The following is a 16,756-nucleotide window of genomic DNA, read 5'->3' as shown; positions in this document are numbered from 1 at the left end:
TATTAGAATTCTTGCTCTACCACTTACTACCTGGGTGACCTTGGTTAAGTTATTTTATCTTTCTAAACCTCAGTTACTCCATCTGAAAAAAGAGACAATAATGCATATCTCATAGGTAATTGTATTAAATAAAATAATGTAGCTGGAACTGGGCGTGGTGACACACGCCTATAGTCCCAAGCTATTTGGGAGGCTGAGGCAGGATAATCACTTGAGCCCAGGAGTTCAAGGCCAGCCTGGGCAACACAGCAAGACCTTGTCTCTTAAGTTAAAAAATAAAATAATATAGCTAAAGAGCTAAGTATAATTTGTTGCACATAGTAAACACTCATTAATTCCATCTTTCCTTGGTAAATCTGTTAGTTTCCTGAAAGGTCATAAAAACAGAATACTTAATTGTATATAGTAATACTGAATGTAGAATGCCACATTGATGCATTTCTCTTTTTATCAATGAGATATATTAATTGCCTCCATTTATAGTAAGGACAAGTAAGACATTTGTGGTATCCGAAGCCTAGAATTACTCATTTAGAAACTTTGCATGATATTTTTCTGCCGTTAAGATTATTTTTCTAATATATTCCTCTCTTTCTTTTTTCTTCCAAGTTCTCTAGTGTCAGAAAGTAGTATAATTAGTTAACAAATATTGATGAACCAGTATTTCTTTGCCTTGGTAAAGAGTAGATGAGTAATTTCTGTGAAAAAGCTTATAGTTACTTGGGAGGCAAGAAAGACACATCAACATTTATCAGGCCTCTATTCTTAATGGTTTCAAAGTAGCCAAGTCCAACACATTTTTTTGAGTGGCTGTTGTTGGCTGTGATGGTGGTGGACTTTGGATTACTCCTTGCCTCTGGGTTTGTCATAATTCTAATAGGGGATTCAGACAGTTAAATAAATCATAACTATAATATTGTTTACTCCTAGACCCCCATTTATTTATTTTGAGACAGGGTCCTTGTTCTGTCATCCAGGCCGGATTGCAGTGGCATGATCAGGTATCACTGCAGCCTCGACCTCCTGGGCTCAAGCAATCCTCCTGCCTAAGCCCCCGCTGAGTAGCTGGGAATATAGGCATGCACCACCACTCCGTGCTAATTTATTTTCAATTTTAATAGAAATGACGCCTCATTATGTTGCCCAGGCCGATCTCAAACTCCTGGGCTCAAGCGATCTGCCTGTCTTGGCCTTCTGAAGTGCTGGGATTATAGACGTGAACCACTGTGCCTGGTGATCTAGACCCCTATTTTTGTGGCCTCCTAATGAGATAATAGAATAATATAGAAGTAGAGAAAGTAAAGTTCAAACGAAGTAGTTCTTATTTACTGCTTAACTTGTGCCACTTAATTACATAAGGGAGCTGTGCAATGGTTACACAGCTAATCCTTTTGTCAGAAGTTTCTATTGACATGTGCAGTTACCTTAATCCTTCTTCATCATGTTCACAATTCCTTTCAGGCCAAAAGATTATACTAGTTATACGCATTTCATTTCATTAATCATCCTTGCACATTATCTTAGGTAGTAGAGAAGATAGAGCAGAATTACATGTAGGACCTACTCACTCTGAAGCTGCGTCTTAGTACCACATCTTGGTTTGATTGGCCGTTTGCCCAGGTATATTTCCCTTCTTTCCCCCAAGGTATTGGTAATAGGCTTTCACATTGTAGATGTGGCCTCTTTGCCCTTTGCCCAGCTTCTGAGGCATCCTGTGGCACTGGACCAGTTTCTCAACTACTAACTCTTACATAAAGTTTGCCAGAATTCTGGCCTGGTTTCCTGCAGGGTGAGCTCAGCCAAGTACCACCCCTCAGTAAGCCTAGAGTAGAGGGGCCTGGCATCCTTTCCTTAAATTAAGCAAGGAGCCTTATCCAGGTTGTCCTAGTCTCATATTTGTGTGGCCATGATAACCTGGCAGGAGGAGTTGATGGAAAGAATGAAGAGCTTAAAAAATATATAGAAATGTTTAATTTAATGAGCCCTCTGGTTTTTTTTGTTGTTGTGTTAAATATGTGCTAAGTACTCTGATAGTGATATTTATAATGCTATAAAAATTCAAATGAAAGCTAACTGGGTATTAATTACTAGGCTTGTAAAAATGTCCTGGAAAGTTACAGAGGAACTGAGAAAGGGGATATTAGTTGAAATTAAGTGAGGACTGCAAGAGAAGCATTTTCCTCACAGGAGAACCGGAAGTCAGTTAAGAAAGTTGCCAGAGGAAGCATTCTGTAACATGATAGAGGATGAAGGAAGTTTGGAAAGTGTTGGAAGGAATCTAGTAAACGGGCTACTGAACCAGCAGTATGAAGTCTGAAACAGTTGGGGGATAAGGAGAAAACATTGATGACTAAGAGCCTACAATATTTTGAATTATCCAGGATTTCCAGATTCCTTCAGGAATTAAGGAATAGAGATGTGGAATTATGCCCGTGTTCCCACTTTGGTAGGGTATATATGCTGACAAATCTCAGGAATGTATCCGGCTATAATTTCACTGCCCTAATAGTGCTGAGACTTGGAGAAGGTGCTAAATTTAGTGGTAGCCGCTCTGAGTAAAGTTGTGAAAATACATGCAAGGGAGAACTGTAAGATGCATGAGTTCTTTTTTTTATTTTTTATTTTTTATTATACTTTAAGTTCTAGGGTACATGTGTACAACGTGCAGGTTTGTTACATATGTGTACTTGTGCCATGTTGGTGTGCTGTACCCATCAACTCGTCAGCACCAATCAACTTGTAAGATGCATGAGTTCTAATACTAAAATAATTGATCACAGATCACCTTGACTGGCTGGAAACCAAACTGTAGTTGTGTTAGATGTCATTGAAATGTTTACCAAAGCATGTGGACCTAGAGAGGAGAAATGCTCTATTTAAGCAAACAAAAAAGGCTTTTTGAAGTAACAATATAAAAAGTAGACCAGGCGCAGTGGCTCATGCCAGTAATCTCAGCACTTTGGAGGCCAAGAAGGGAAGATTACTTGAGGCCAGGAGTTCCAGACCAGACTGGGCAACATAGCAAGACCCTGACTCTACAAAAGAAATCAAAAGTTGGCTGGGTATAGTGGCATGTTCCTGTAGTGCTGCCTACTTTGGAGGCTGAGGCAGGAGGATCACTTGAGCCCAGGAGATCAGGCTGCAGTGACCTATGATTGAACCACTGTACTCTAGCCTGGGCCATACAGTAAAACCCTCTCTCTTAAAAAAAAAAAGGTAGGTTATTTTTCTAGAAGCATTTCCTATTTCCACAGCAACAATGTCTAAACCCCTGAAACAAAGATTAAATAGGACAGTGGAAATAACAGCTGGAAGGCAGTTCTTGTCAAGTATCTGGAGAGAAAGGGAGGAAACTTAGATATAATTTTTAGATTTATTTGCTGAATGGTTCCATTTCAACCTTTTTCTTTTTTTCTTGAGTTTGGAGGTTGGTTAACAGGAGGGAATTTTAGGGTGTGGAAAGTTGTCAGTCATACACCCCAGTGCATCCACTAATCAATCCAAAGCTTCCAAAGCTTTTCTTGATTGATTGATTTGTTTTCCTTTCACCTCTGATCTGAGCAGTTTCTCCCCACCCCTGTACTAATAGTTCATTGTCAGTTCTTCACCTTGACAGGAACCGGATCTTATAGGATGTTTTTATTTTGTGTAAAAAATTTCTAGGACATTATGCAAACTTTTTTCTTTTATGTAAAGGAAAGCAAAGCAAGGAAAAGAAAACTTATGGAAAGAAAATCTTAGAAGGGAGGAAGAAGAAAAACAAAAGCGACTCCAGGAAGAAAAATCACAAGAAAAAATTCAAGAAGAGGAACGGAAAGCTGAGGAGAAACAACGTAAGGATAAGGATACTTTGAAAGCTGAGGAGAAACAACGTAAGGATAAGAATACTTGTAAGGATAAGAATACTTCGAGACAGTAGAACAAAAGCAACAAGAAAAAAATGACCTGATAGGAGACAAAACAAGGGAAGAAAATGCGAAAGATACTAATTGTAGAGTCAGAAAAAACCTTTTTATAAATTAAACTTGGATAAAATGCATGTAGGCTTATTAAAACAGACTGAAATCTTAACACAGCAGTAGAAATCGTAACACAGCAGAAGAAAAGAAGATAGTTACTACTGATTGTGAAAAGGCTCTGACATGGTTTTCATAATTGAAGTAAAATAGTTTTAAATATTTTATTCAACCACTATAAGCTATTTATTTTAATGAAACAACAGTAAAATTTTGATATACCTCAGTCCATTTCTACAATACTTTTAGTATTATTGTATCTCTTTTAGATACATAAACCCTTTGAATCATTATTAATGATACAGTGTGTTGAAATTTTATGAGTTAAAGCATTTATTCTAAAGATGAACAAAGTAAAAAATTTTATTGTTATCAAATTCAGTCTGTGTACTCTTCTACTGTTTTCCTTTGAGAACCATTCTGATAGATCTATAGATTTTTCTTCAGCCATCCCTGTTAACTTGCTAATCTTCTCTTTTCAGAACCCCCGCTTTTTGTCCTTTTCCTCCCTGTTATATTCAGACCTCCACAGATCAAACCAAGCTCTCTTTGCTTGGTCTCCTTCCACTTTGTACAGCTCAGACTGGCCCCCACTCCTGCACTTTCCTTTCTACCCATGTATGCACTTCACCCTGCAAGTCGTCTCTTTGTTTTGCTGCCTCCTACCTTACTTAAGATGAGCATCCTTGTTTGCTTTTTTATTAGATGACTAGTCAAGATACAAGACTAGTCTTGTATCAGGTGTACTCTTTGGTACTCGATTTTTTCTTTTAGATTTTAGGAGCTCTTTATTGAGTCATAGCAAAGATATGTATACATGTAAGTAGCAAATAATGACAATTGTCTTCTCTTTAGGTGAGACAGCTAGTGTTTTGGTGAATTATAGAGCATTATACCCCTTTGAAGCAAGGAACCATGATGAGATGAGTTTTAATTCTGGGGATATAATTCAGGTAGGAAATGAAGTCTTTTTTTTTTTATCTTGAATAACCTGAATACATTGTAATATATTAGTTTCTGTAGTAATGTTGACTATTACTTTCATATATTTACCTTTGTAAAATATTTCTTAAACATTACCTCATTTGGCCTTTACAACGTACTTCAGAGCTGCATTGGACAGTTATTATTACTACCAAGTTCTAGCCAAGGAAGCTTAAACTCACACAAGTTGTAACTGTCCGTATTGCAGTGCCAGAATGGGATGCAGGTATGTGTTTTTTTTTATTTCCAAAAACAGCGTTGTTTCTACTATGCCATACAGCAAATGTTAAAAGAATTGAAGGAGTTAGATTCCACAGCCCTAACTGGATACAGGCAATTTGTTCCTTGGAACAGAAGTCTTTATTATATTATCACAATTCATATCAAATAGATGAGTAAGAGAAGATCCCGGGAATAGTGTTTGATAGAGCCAATATGATATAATGGAAAGAGTACAGGCTTTAGAAGCACACAAACTTGGATTTTAGTCTCTGCTTCTGTTTTCTTCTTGTTAAAGTAATATTAAACAGAGTATCTAGCCAGTGCCTGTTTCCCCCGCTCCCCTGCACCGTCACCAGTTAGTGTAATTTCTCAGTTAGGTGGCAAATGTTTAATGATATTAGGGAAAAAAATTTACCAAAACTCTAGCACCCAAGGTAAACCCCAAACACACATTGCTGCTCTTGCCATTGCCACTATTAGTAGTACTGGAGCTGTGTCTGAGCAGGGGAAGAGGTTTGTTCTGCAACCAGCCCAAGTCCACTGTCTGCTGTCCCTACCATTCCTCCTCTCCTTGTTGGTGATGATGAGATAATGTCTGTGGATGAAGAGATACAACCTATCTCTGGGCATGTTTGGTCAACAGTTTGCTTATATTTTTGGTTATATTTTTTATTTATTCAACAAATATTTTTTGAGGGCTATGTTAGACTAGGGATTTAGTGAATAAGACATTATCTCTGCTCTTAACAAGCTTGTAGTCTAATGAAAAAGCATGACAACCTGAAGCAGTAGAGGAAAGAAGGTAAAGGAAAAGGTTGTAGACTGCTACCAGCTTTAGCACAGATCTCTTCCACGGTCAGAGAGCCATTCTGGTGGCAGTGACAATAGGAACATAAAGTTAGCTGTGTGTCTTGGGTGCTTGTGTACTCTGCTGAATCGTTAACATAAAGAATTAGTCATGAGTTACTACTGTCAGTCATGAGTTGCCTGATTTGAACAAATTGGTTGATGATGGTGTCATTTACTAAGAGAGGAAAAATCAGAGGGGGAAAATGTAAGTAGAATTACGAGTTCAGTTCTGTATGAGTTTCAGATGTCCAGGCAGTAGTAGTTGGATCTCTGGAGGTACCTAGAGAGATGTCAGGCAGCGGTCTGGGCTGAGGATGTAAATCTGGATGTTGCCAGTGTCATGTGATGGTGATGGAAGACATGAGAGTAGTGGAGCTTATCCAGGGGAGTAGTAACGTGAGAGAGAAGAGGATTGAGGATGCAATTCCTGAGAAACATGAACACTGAAGGAATTATTAGAGGAAGTGGAGACTTAAAAGGAGTGACTAGAGGTAGGAAAAAAAAAAAAAAACAGGAGAGTTTAATGTTAGGGAACTTTGAGAGGAGTGATCTGCAAGTGAAATAAAACAAGGACTAAAAAAAATATTAGATTAGCAATAGCACAGGTATTGTTAACCTTGAGGACAGCAGTATCAGTTAAGTGGACTAGTAGAGCAAGAAGCCAGATTTCAATGAGTTGGAATACTTTGGAAGAGATGAAGAGGAGACAGTGAATATGTGAAACTCTTTGAATGAGCTTGTCTTTGAAAGGGAGAAGGAGAGAAGGTAGTAAATAATGAGAAATGTGGATTGAGGGAAGTTTTTTTTTTTTTAAAGTTGGTTGAAGTTTGAGCAAGTTTAATGGTAGAAAGGATCTGCAGAGAGGAAACAGGTTAATGATAGTGGAAAGAGTGTAAATAACTGATAGAGATTGTTTTTTCTAAGTAAAGTATAATTTACATACAGCAAAGTGTACTACCATAAGTATACAGCTCAAAGAATGTGTACACATCTATATATCTGTGAAGCCCCCCTCAGATCAGTGTGTAGAATGTACAGCATCAGGAAGGCACTTCATGTTCCCTGTCAAACCTCCCTGTTCTGACTAATAGATGGAGATGAGGAAGATTCTTGAAAAGACTAGAAGGCTTGAATCTGGAGCCCTGGAAGAGAGTGGTAGAAGGACTAAATACCTTTTCCTTTGTGATTAGAGGGCAGGAGGAAAGGGTGGGAGGGATTATAAGTAAATTTTGCTCAAGTAGAAGATGAAATCAGGTCCAAGGGCTTCCAAATTCCTGGTAAGATAGGAGGCAAGCTCTGATCAACTTAATGGATGAGGGTGTTACAGGAGGTTTCACTGAAAGTGAAAAGGGTTAGAAATTCCACTCAGTCTTGGCCACATTTTCGATGACAAGCTGAAATGTTTTTCTAGCCTTCTAATCTGTTAATGCTATTTTGCTAGCATTAATTAATAAGTAGTTAAGAAGAAGTAATAAGCAGTTTTGCTAGGTCTGTGAGAATTTATGTAAAATGGTCTGTTTAACTCAGAAAGTAAATTGACAACTAAAAATTAATTACAACTATAAATGACAGATATGAAATAGATTAAAATTGACCTCTTACTAAAACAACTTGGCCTAACTACAGAAGAAATGAATGAGATTTTTCTTCTTGATTAGGTTGAAAACACTAGGAAAAGGTGTTATAGAAATTAATACTTTAAAAAGTTTTTGGCCAGGCACAGGTGCACACCTGTAATCCTGTTAGTTTGCTGGGAATGATGGTTTTAAGCTTCATCCATGTCCAAGACCATACATTTAAATCAGGTACAATGTTGAGCATTTTGCAGCATTGACATACTTTCATTTGTATAATTCCTCAGGGTTTATTGTATTCTTGTCTTCATTTATATTGCTCTGGCTTAGCTATTTTATTTTATTATTTGTTTATTTTTGAGACTGGGTCTCGATCTGTTACCAAGGCTGGAGTGCAGTGGCACGATCACAGCTAACTACAGCCTCGACCACCTGAGTTCACGCCATCCTCAACCTCTTGAGTAGTGGAGACTACAGGCACACACCACCACACCTGGCTAAGTTGTTTTTTTTGTAGAGATGGAGTCTCACTGTGTTGCCTAGGCTTGTCTCAAACTCCTGGCCTCAAGCAACCATCTTACGTTGGCTTCCCAAAGTGCTGTGATTATAGGCATGAACCACCATGCCTGGCTGGCTTAGCTGTTTGAAACTAGTCTAAACTAGATTTACAGGATAATATTTCATAAGTGTTTCCTTTCGTTCTAACTATTTTAGAACACCATTTTATGGTAGTTACATTACTGTGACACCATATAGTTTAACCAGAACAGCTCTGGTTTAGGAATTTTCTAAATATTTCATTCATGATGTAATAAATAGCCAGACATAAAACATTAAAATGAGAATTATTTACCATAAACACAAATGAAGTTTCCCTAATAATCCATTTATTATTAAGCTTTAAGTCTGTTGTTAATCAAATTTAGAATAGTCCATTCAAGTTAACATTTGTTGAGTTTGTAACCATGTGCCTCTGTTGACATACAAAAACGAATAAGGAGACCACAGTCTAGGAAAAGACAGAAATGTATATTACTATACAAAATATAACATGATAAATTTCAATACTAATTGATATGAGTAAAGTACTGTGGGAACCCAGAGAATGAAGGAGAAACAACCAAATAGAATTGGGGAAGATTTTTCCCAAGAATAGGATGGAGGAAGGCCTTAAAGGGTTATGCCTTATGTTTGCTTAGTGCTTTACGGTTTCCAAAGTGCATTCATAAATATACTCAATTTAATTCTGCAAGGAGGGCAGCACAGGCATTTCCCCCCAGATTTGTAGATGACAAAGCACTCTAGATTGCATTCATTATCTTAACGAAGGATAACCAGGTGGCATGGCTAAGACCGAAATGTAGTTCTTTTAACTCTCAAGTCTGTAGTATTTCCTCTAAACCATGTAATATTCTGGGCAGGTGGGAATACCTTAAATAAAAACATTGAGGCGCCAGGTGCGGTGGCTCAAGTCTGTAATCCCAGCACTTTGGGAGGCCAAGACAGGCGGATCATGAGGTCAGGAGATCGAGACCATCCTGGCTAACACGGTGAAACCCCGTCTCTACTAAAATACAAAAAACTAGCCGTGTGAGGTGGCGGGCGCCTGTAGTCCCAGCTACTCGGGAGGCTGAGGCAGGAGAATGGCATAAACCCGGGAGGCGGAGCTTGCAGTGAGCTGGGATCTGGCCACTGCACTCCAGCCTGGGCGACAGCGCGAGACTCTGTCTCAAAAAAAAAAAAAAAAAAAAAAAAAACCCTGAGGCTTGCGTGTACCAGATGTTTTTAAAGAATGTCATACAACCATTTGCCTAGAATATCGAACAAATGGTAGGAGACGAAGCTAGAAAGGTAAGTTGAAACCTGACAAAGAAACTGCAATTTCAGAGTATTCGAATTCTACACTAAGAAGTTTGAACTTTTTAAGAGCTTTAAACTAGGGAGACAACATCTGCTAAGAGAAAAATCCTAATGGGTCTGAAATGGCTCACCATAGAGTAAAAGGCATCAAGATTGGAAAAAGAGAAGACAGACTGTATTGATTTGCAGAAGACATGATAATCTATGTAAAAAGTCTCATAGAATCTTTTAAGCTACTAGAAGTATTTAAATGAGTTTAGCAAGGTTGCAGAATACAAGATCAATCAAAATCAGTTGTAGTTCTGTATAGAAATGATGACTATTCAGAAACTGAAATTTAAAATAACATTTACAATTGCATAAAAATATGAAATACAGATAAAACTGATAAAAGATTTGCAAGACCTGTTTATTGAAAATTACAAAGTTTTATTGAGAAAAATTGAAGTCCTTGGGCCGGGCGCGGTGGCTCAAGCCTGTAATCCCAGCACTTTGGGAGGCCGAGACGGGCGGATCACGAGGTCAGGAGATCGAGACCATCCTGGCTAATACGGTGAAACCCCGTCTCTACTAAAAAAATACAAAAAACTAGCCGGGCGCGGTGGCGGGCGCCTGTAGTCCCAGCTACTCCGGAGGCTGAGGCAGGAGAATGGCGTGAACCCGGGAGGCGGAGCTTGCAGTGAGCTGAGATCCGGCCACTGCACTCCAGACTCCAGCCTGGGCGACAGAGCGAGACTCCGTCTCAAAAATAAAAAAAAAAAAAAAAAAAGAAAATTGAAGTCCTAAATAAATGGAGAGATATATAGGGTTCATGGATTGGAAGATTCAGTATTGATAAGAAGTCAATTATTCTCTTAAGTCCTGTGTAAACAAATTTTTTAGAAAAAGATAAGTCAGTTCTTCTCAATTCTTACACAGACTCAAAGCAATTTTAATCAGAACTTTTAACAGGCAGCCAGGTGCTGTGATCCACACCTATAAGCCCAACACTTTGGGAGACCAAAATGGGAGGATTATGTGAGGCCAGCAGTTTGAGATCAACCTGGGCAACAAAGGACCAAGAAGCATAGGGAGAAACACTGTGAGGATGGAGGATGTCACACTGTAGGATGAAAATGTCTGGGAGAAGAAATGAAACTGATAAATCACCTGACATGTTTACCAGTTGGAAAATAGTATTCAGAGAAGATCTTATTGTTCTGTTAGAGAGTTAAAAAAACCTATGTAACAGGAACAGAAAAAACTAAGCCAAAAACAAAAAAAGTAATGATTATAGGAAAATAAAAGTTTACGAAAAGGAAATTTAATCAGTAGCATGCTGCATGACTCATGTAAAATATTTAAACATAGTCATAATATTATAAACATTAAATATAATTTAAATAAAGATTAAGATGTAACAGTATTGGTAGAGTAAGAGGCTGCAATGAAAGAGAAGTCAGTCTTCTCTTTTCTATTGGCTTATCTATTGGCCAAAAGCCAATAGATAATGTCTAAAATTGAAAAAATTCAAGAAATAGCAGTATAAATATGTTATTCAGAAATATAAATGGTGATATAGGAGAAGCCAGGAAGAAAGGCAGGTTAGGAGTGAAAATCAGGGCATAAGGAGCCATGAGATAGAGGATTATTTTCCTTCATTAGCCATATATAATGCCATTTGTCTTTGTAAAATATTTTCATGTAACTTGGATAAAATTAAAATTTAGAAAGACAACTTGCCAATCACTAGAAATAGTAGCCTGTTAATTTGTAGAAAATGCCTTAACTATTTAGTTAGATGGGCTTAATTCTGAAAATGAGAATACAATAGTTTTCGTCTCTTTCCATTGTAAATGTGTGAATTTCTAAGCACTGTTAATCCTTCTTTTTATTTCCATAGGTTGATGAAAAAACCATAGGAGAACCTGGTTGGCTTTACGGTAGTTTTCAAGGAAATTTTGGCTGGTTTCCATGCAATTATGTAGAAAAAATGCCGTCAAGTGAAAATGAAAAAGCTGTATCTCCAAAGAAGGCCTTACTTCCTCCTACAGTTTCTTTATCTGCTACCTCAACTTCCTCTGAGTAAGTTTTTAGCTAACAGTAAAGTTTATATAGTTCTGCAAATGTATAAATACTAATAGATAGTGGTGTCAGCCTACTGCTTCATCACAGTGTAATCTGGGTTGTACTCTTCAAGAGTACTTTTTGTTCCAGATTTAATACTGAAATTTAGTAAGTGAAAACATGGGTCAGTAGTTTGTTGATGAATTATTTCTTTTCCCACAAATTGTGTGTAAGCACAGCGTGTATAATATACAAGTTGATAAACTGGTAGTACTTCATTAAGTTCTAAACAATTAAGTATACTTATATCAAAGTGTTATATTTGCAGACCACCTTCTTCAAATCAACCAGCATCAGTGACTGATTATCAAAATGTATCTTTTTCAAACCTAACTGTAAATACATCATGGCAGAAAAAATCAGCCTTCACTCGAACTGTGTCCCCTGGATCTGTGTCACCTATTCATGGACAGGTATGTTGTCTGTTATTTTTGTGGGCTTTATTCTTTGAATTGGCTCCTGATTCATATAAAATGAAAATTGTGTACAAAGGGACCATTCACTCATTTAGCCAGTTTGTAGCATTCAATTTCTTTCTCATTCACATGTGATGTGAAGTTGAAGAAATGACTATTACTTAGAGGTTTCTCAACAATTTTTTTCTTTTTTTTAGGGGGGGACAGAGTCTTGCTCTGTCACCCATGCTTGAATGCAGTGGCACAATCTCTGCTCACTGCAACTTCCGCCTCCCGGGTTCAAACGATTCTCCTGCCTCAGCCTCCTGAGTAGCTGGGACTACAGGCGCCTGCCACCACGCCCAGTTAATTTTGTATTTTAGTAGAGACGAGGTTTCACCATGTTAGCCAGGCTGTTCTAAAACTCGTGAACCTCAGGTGACCCACCGGCTTTGGCCTCTCAAGGTGCTGGGATCACAGGCGTGAGCCACTGCACCCGGCCTAGGTTTTTCAACAATTATTTTCCATAATATCAAGTTGCTAGCAGCTAAGGTTTCTAAGCTCAAAATGTTATTTTTACAAATCTCATGATATATTGTTCTTGATTTGTAGTTATTATAAGAAGAAGATAAGAGACTTGGCCTTGAGGTTTTTTTTTTTCCTTAAAGTTATTTGGGAACATCAGAACTTTTAACATATATTTAACCTCTGATTTAGATATAACCACAGCAATAGGGTTACATTAACATTATTTTTTAAAATTGCAGACTTCATCAGAATAAAGTCCTCCAGATTTCACCTTCTCTCAAAACATGCCATGGCATAGGTTCCAGGCATTTTATTATGTGCTAGAAATTTAAGGAAAAAATAAGTCAAAAACTACCTGACATTGACACCAGGCACAGTGACTCAGTGCCTGTAATCCCAGCTCTTTGGGAGTCCAAGATGGGAGGATTGCTTGAGGCCAGGAGTTTGAGATCAGCCTGGGCAATATAGCAAGACCCCATCTCAACAAAAAATTTAAAAATTAGCCAGGCGTAGTGGCATGTACCTGTAGTCGTAGCTACTTGGGAGGTTGAGGTGGGAGGATCACTTCAGCCCAGGAGTTTGAGGTGCAGTGAATTATGATCATATCACTGTACTCCAGCTTGGGCAATTCAGTGAGCCCTGTCTCTAAAAAAATTTTTAAAAACCAGAAACTCAAACTCGCCATTAAGTAGATGATAATCTAATGAACGTGGCAGACATATAAATAACTGTAAAGCATGAGAAATTCTGTATTAAAGATATCTACAAGGTCTTTAGGGGGTATGCGGAGAAGAGAGCATCTTATTCAATTGGTGAGAATTAGAGCAGCCTTCACAAAGGGCAAGGTATTTGAGTAAGGCCTTCAAAGATAAGATTTCACCAAACAGAGAAGGAAAGTTATTCCCATGAAAGAACATTTTGGGGAAAGTCACCAAGGCATGTTAACACAAGATATTTGCAGGAAACAAGAATTGTGAATAATAGGACTAGAGTACAGGATTCGTGGAGAAAGGGTTCAGCAAAGTTGGAGAGAGAGTTGAGGTTTATTTGGGAAGCATTTAATACTGTGCTAGGCAACTTGGCAGTGGAAAGTCCCTGAAGATTTGTAGGTGTGGAGTTGTTGTGTGTTTTGGAAAGATAATTCTGGCACTAATATAGAGGCTGGATTAGCAGAAGAAAACAACCAATTAAGGAAGGATATTACAATAGCTAAATAACAAGATATGATGGTTTGAACAAGTGCTGTGGTAATTAAGATATAGGAAAGAGGAGATAGATTTAGAAGATTATTAGGAATTGATATAAAATAGATAATCCATTGAATGTGGAGAGTGAGGAAGAAATACGAGTTAAAGATAATTCTTCAGAGTCTTTAGCTTGAGCAACCAAAAGGTTAGTAGTATCCTTGTCTTTGGTAGACAGTGCAGGAGGAATGGGTTTGGTAGGTTCTAAAAATGATTGTTTCAGCCATGCTAAGTTTAAGGTATGTGTATTAGGGACAGCTTTGTAGAAACACCCAGTAGGCAGTTTGATATACAAGTCTGGAGCTCAGGAGATAAAATTACACTGAAAATGTAGGTTTGAGAAGTCATAGACATGATTAAGAGTATTCAGGGAAGTCCTGTGAAACAGTAAGGGAAAAGTGTTGGACAAAAGAGGAGCCATCAATCACCAGAGAGTCAGCTTCAGGAACTACAAGGGTTGATGTTAGCTGTTTAGAGATCAAGAGGAATAAGTGTTTGGAAGAAGCTTTTGGCTTTGATGTTTTTATTATTAAACCTGTCTGGAAGAGGTTCAGTAGTGTGATGAGTGCTGAACCTAAATTAGAAGGGATTGAGGAGTGAAATTGGAAAACAAGTTTAAGACTATTATTTAAGGAATTCAGAAGTAGAAGCAAGTAGAGAAGTAGATTGAAGAGAAGGACTTAATGTTATAAACTATTTTTAGAAAATAAGAGGGCGTAATAGAAGACTTGGAGAATAAGTGAAGCGTTTAGCGTTATTAAAAGAACAAAACACTCCTTCCTTTGAGAGAGGAGGGAAAGAAAGAAGAATGAATAGAATAGAGGAAGTTAAGAGAAAATCTGAGAAACAGTGGGAGCCAAGCATGCCAATTTCCTTCCCTAGTGGAGTAAACGGAATTACATTGCAAGTTGGAAGAGAAAAAAGATTTACAGTAACACTCCTTTTTTATTTGTTCCATGATGTATATTTCATGAATGTATGAATACATTTCTTGAGTACCCATTATTTACCTTCTCTACCAGTGATGTGATGAGGTTTCTTTGAATGGTGGGTTTTCAGTCTGTCTTAACAGAAGGCTAGTCACATAGTTGTCTGTCATGTATAATTTAAAGTCAGTTAGTAGACTAAGGTTATCTTAAGTCACCACCACACCAAACTGGTCTGCTGTTTGAACAGTAAGTATGTTATATACACAGAAACAGAAATCATGGTTACCACTGCCTTTTTAAAAATTTTGGTGGTTTTGTATTCACAGGGACAAGTAGTAGAAAACCTAAAAGCACAGGCCCTTTGTTCCTGGACTGCAAAGAAAGATAACCACTTGAACTTCTCAAAACATGACATTATTACTGTCTTGGAGCAGCAAGAAAATTGGTGGTTTGGGGAGGTGCATGGAGGAAGAGGATGGTTTCCAAAATCTTATGTCAAGATTATTCCTGGGAGTGAAGTAAAACGGGAAGAGTAAGCATCTTTATGTGTTTTCATGAGATGTGGATGTTGGTAGTTTCACTAATGAGTCAGCCATGGTCTGATTGAGTGTATAATAAAATAACAGTTTTATACTTGAGTTTGAATATCAGAAAGGTAATTCTGGCTGGCTGTAGTGGCTCACACCTGTAATCCCAGCATTTTGGGAAGCCAAGAAAGGCAGATAACTTGAGCCCAGGGGTTTGAGACCAGCCTGGGCGACATGGTAAAACCCTGTCTCTACAAAACATACAAAATTAGCCGGGGCTCATGCCTGTAGTCCCAGCTACTTGCGAGGCTAAGGTGGGAGAATCGCTTAAGCCCAGGAGGCAGAGGTTGCAGTGAGCCAAGGTGGCACCACTGCACTCTAGCCTGGGTGACAGAGTGATAACCTGTATCAAAAGAGAAAAAAGGTAATTCTTAGGATGAAAAAAGCATACTTCAGATATTTGTTTCGGTTTAGAATGTCTTTCATTCTAGTTATTTCAGATTCATAAAATTTTCAAGCTACTCAAAATTTTAGATCTGTTGCTTTTTAAAATTTGTTTTTGAGACAGGGTCTCACTCTGTTGCCCAGGCTAGAGTGCAGTGGTGGATCATGGCTCACTGCAGCCTTGACCACCCAGCCTTAAGCGATCCTCCCACCTAAGCTTCCCGAGTAGCTGGGACCACAGGTGCATGGTACCACTCTGGCTAATTTTTAAATTATTTGTAGAGATGGGGTTTTGCTGTGTTACCCCTGGCTGTTCTCAAACTCCTGGGCTCAAGCGATCTTCCTGCCTCCACCTCCCAAAGTGCTGGGATTACAGGTGTGAGCCACCTTACCTGGCCATTTCTTTGTACCATAAATCAGTTAGAAAAGTTACCTTTCATTTTCTTTCAAGCATTTCTCCCTTGTCTACTATAAATTGTCAATATTTAAGTAACTCTTTACTAAGGGCCTCCTCTTGGCCAAATTGGGCATTCCCATTTCTGAGTCTCCAAGATTCCTTGAATATAACGTCTCTTACTGCTTATAGCACTCTGCATTATAGTTACTGGTATTTTTTTTTTTAAACCAATGTCCCTTATTAGGCCATAAGCTCCATGAGGTCTTATGATCTAATGTCTTTTTTTATTTGTTCATTTTTCAGTTTCTTCATGCCTGTTCTAATCATAATGCATTGTAGCTGTTCAATCATATTAGCTGAGTGAATGAGGAGAGGCGTGAATGAATGAACAGTCGAATGAATTTTCAAATGAAAACAGCAAAAAACTAGATAGGTTAGGTCTCTGGCCTTTATTTCCTACTCTGTAGGGAGTCAAGTTGTCAAATATAATACAAGGAAATAAGTACTATAGTATAGCTATGGGTAACTGTCTCTTGTGTTTTATATGGAAGTTGGTAGAAAAGCAGTCTGATTTGATGAAAAGATGCTGTTCTTTATCAGTCAAGAGGTTTGAATTTTGGCTCTGCTGTTTTTGCCAGGCTGTAAGGAATAACCTACTTAATCTTCAGTTTTCTAATTGAT

The 16,756-nt window shown here is 38.0% G+C and overlaps 1 protein-coding gene across 1 annotated transcript in view; it reads left to right on the top strand.

Moving 5' to 3' along the window:
* ITSN2 (intersectin 2) overlaps positions 1–16,756 on the top strand; it is a 152,851-nt gene that overhangs the window by 82,475 nt on the left and 53,620 nt on the right. The window contains 5 exon segments of the mRNA XM_017893367.1: positions 3,697–3,872; positions 4,872–4,969; positions 11,388–11,569; positions 11,880–12,024; positions 15,034–15,239. Of these exon segments, the coding sequence (XP_017748856.1) occupies positions 3,697–3,872; positions 4,872–4,969; positions 11,388–11,569; positions 11,880–12,024; positions 15,034–15,239 (807 nt within the window).

This window comes from Rhinopithecus bieti, unplaced genomic scaffold (assembly GCF_001698545.2).
Source record: "Rhinopithecus bieti isolate Rb0 unplaced genomic scaffold, ASM169854v2 scaffold_23816, whole genome shotgun sequence".
Lineage (NCBI taxonomy): Eukaryota > Metazoa > Chordata > Mammalia > Primates > Cercopithecidae > Rhinopithecus > Rhinopithecus bieti.
The sequence above is the reverse complement of the archived record's forward strand: the minus strand, read 5'-3'. Positions and strand labels throughout refer to the sequence as shown.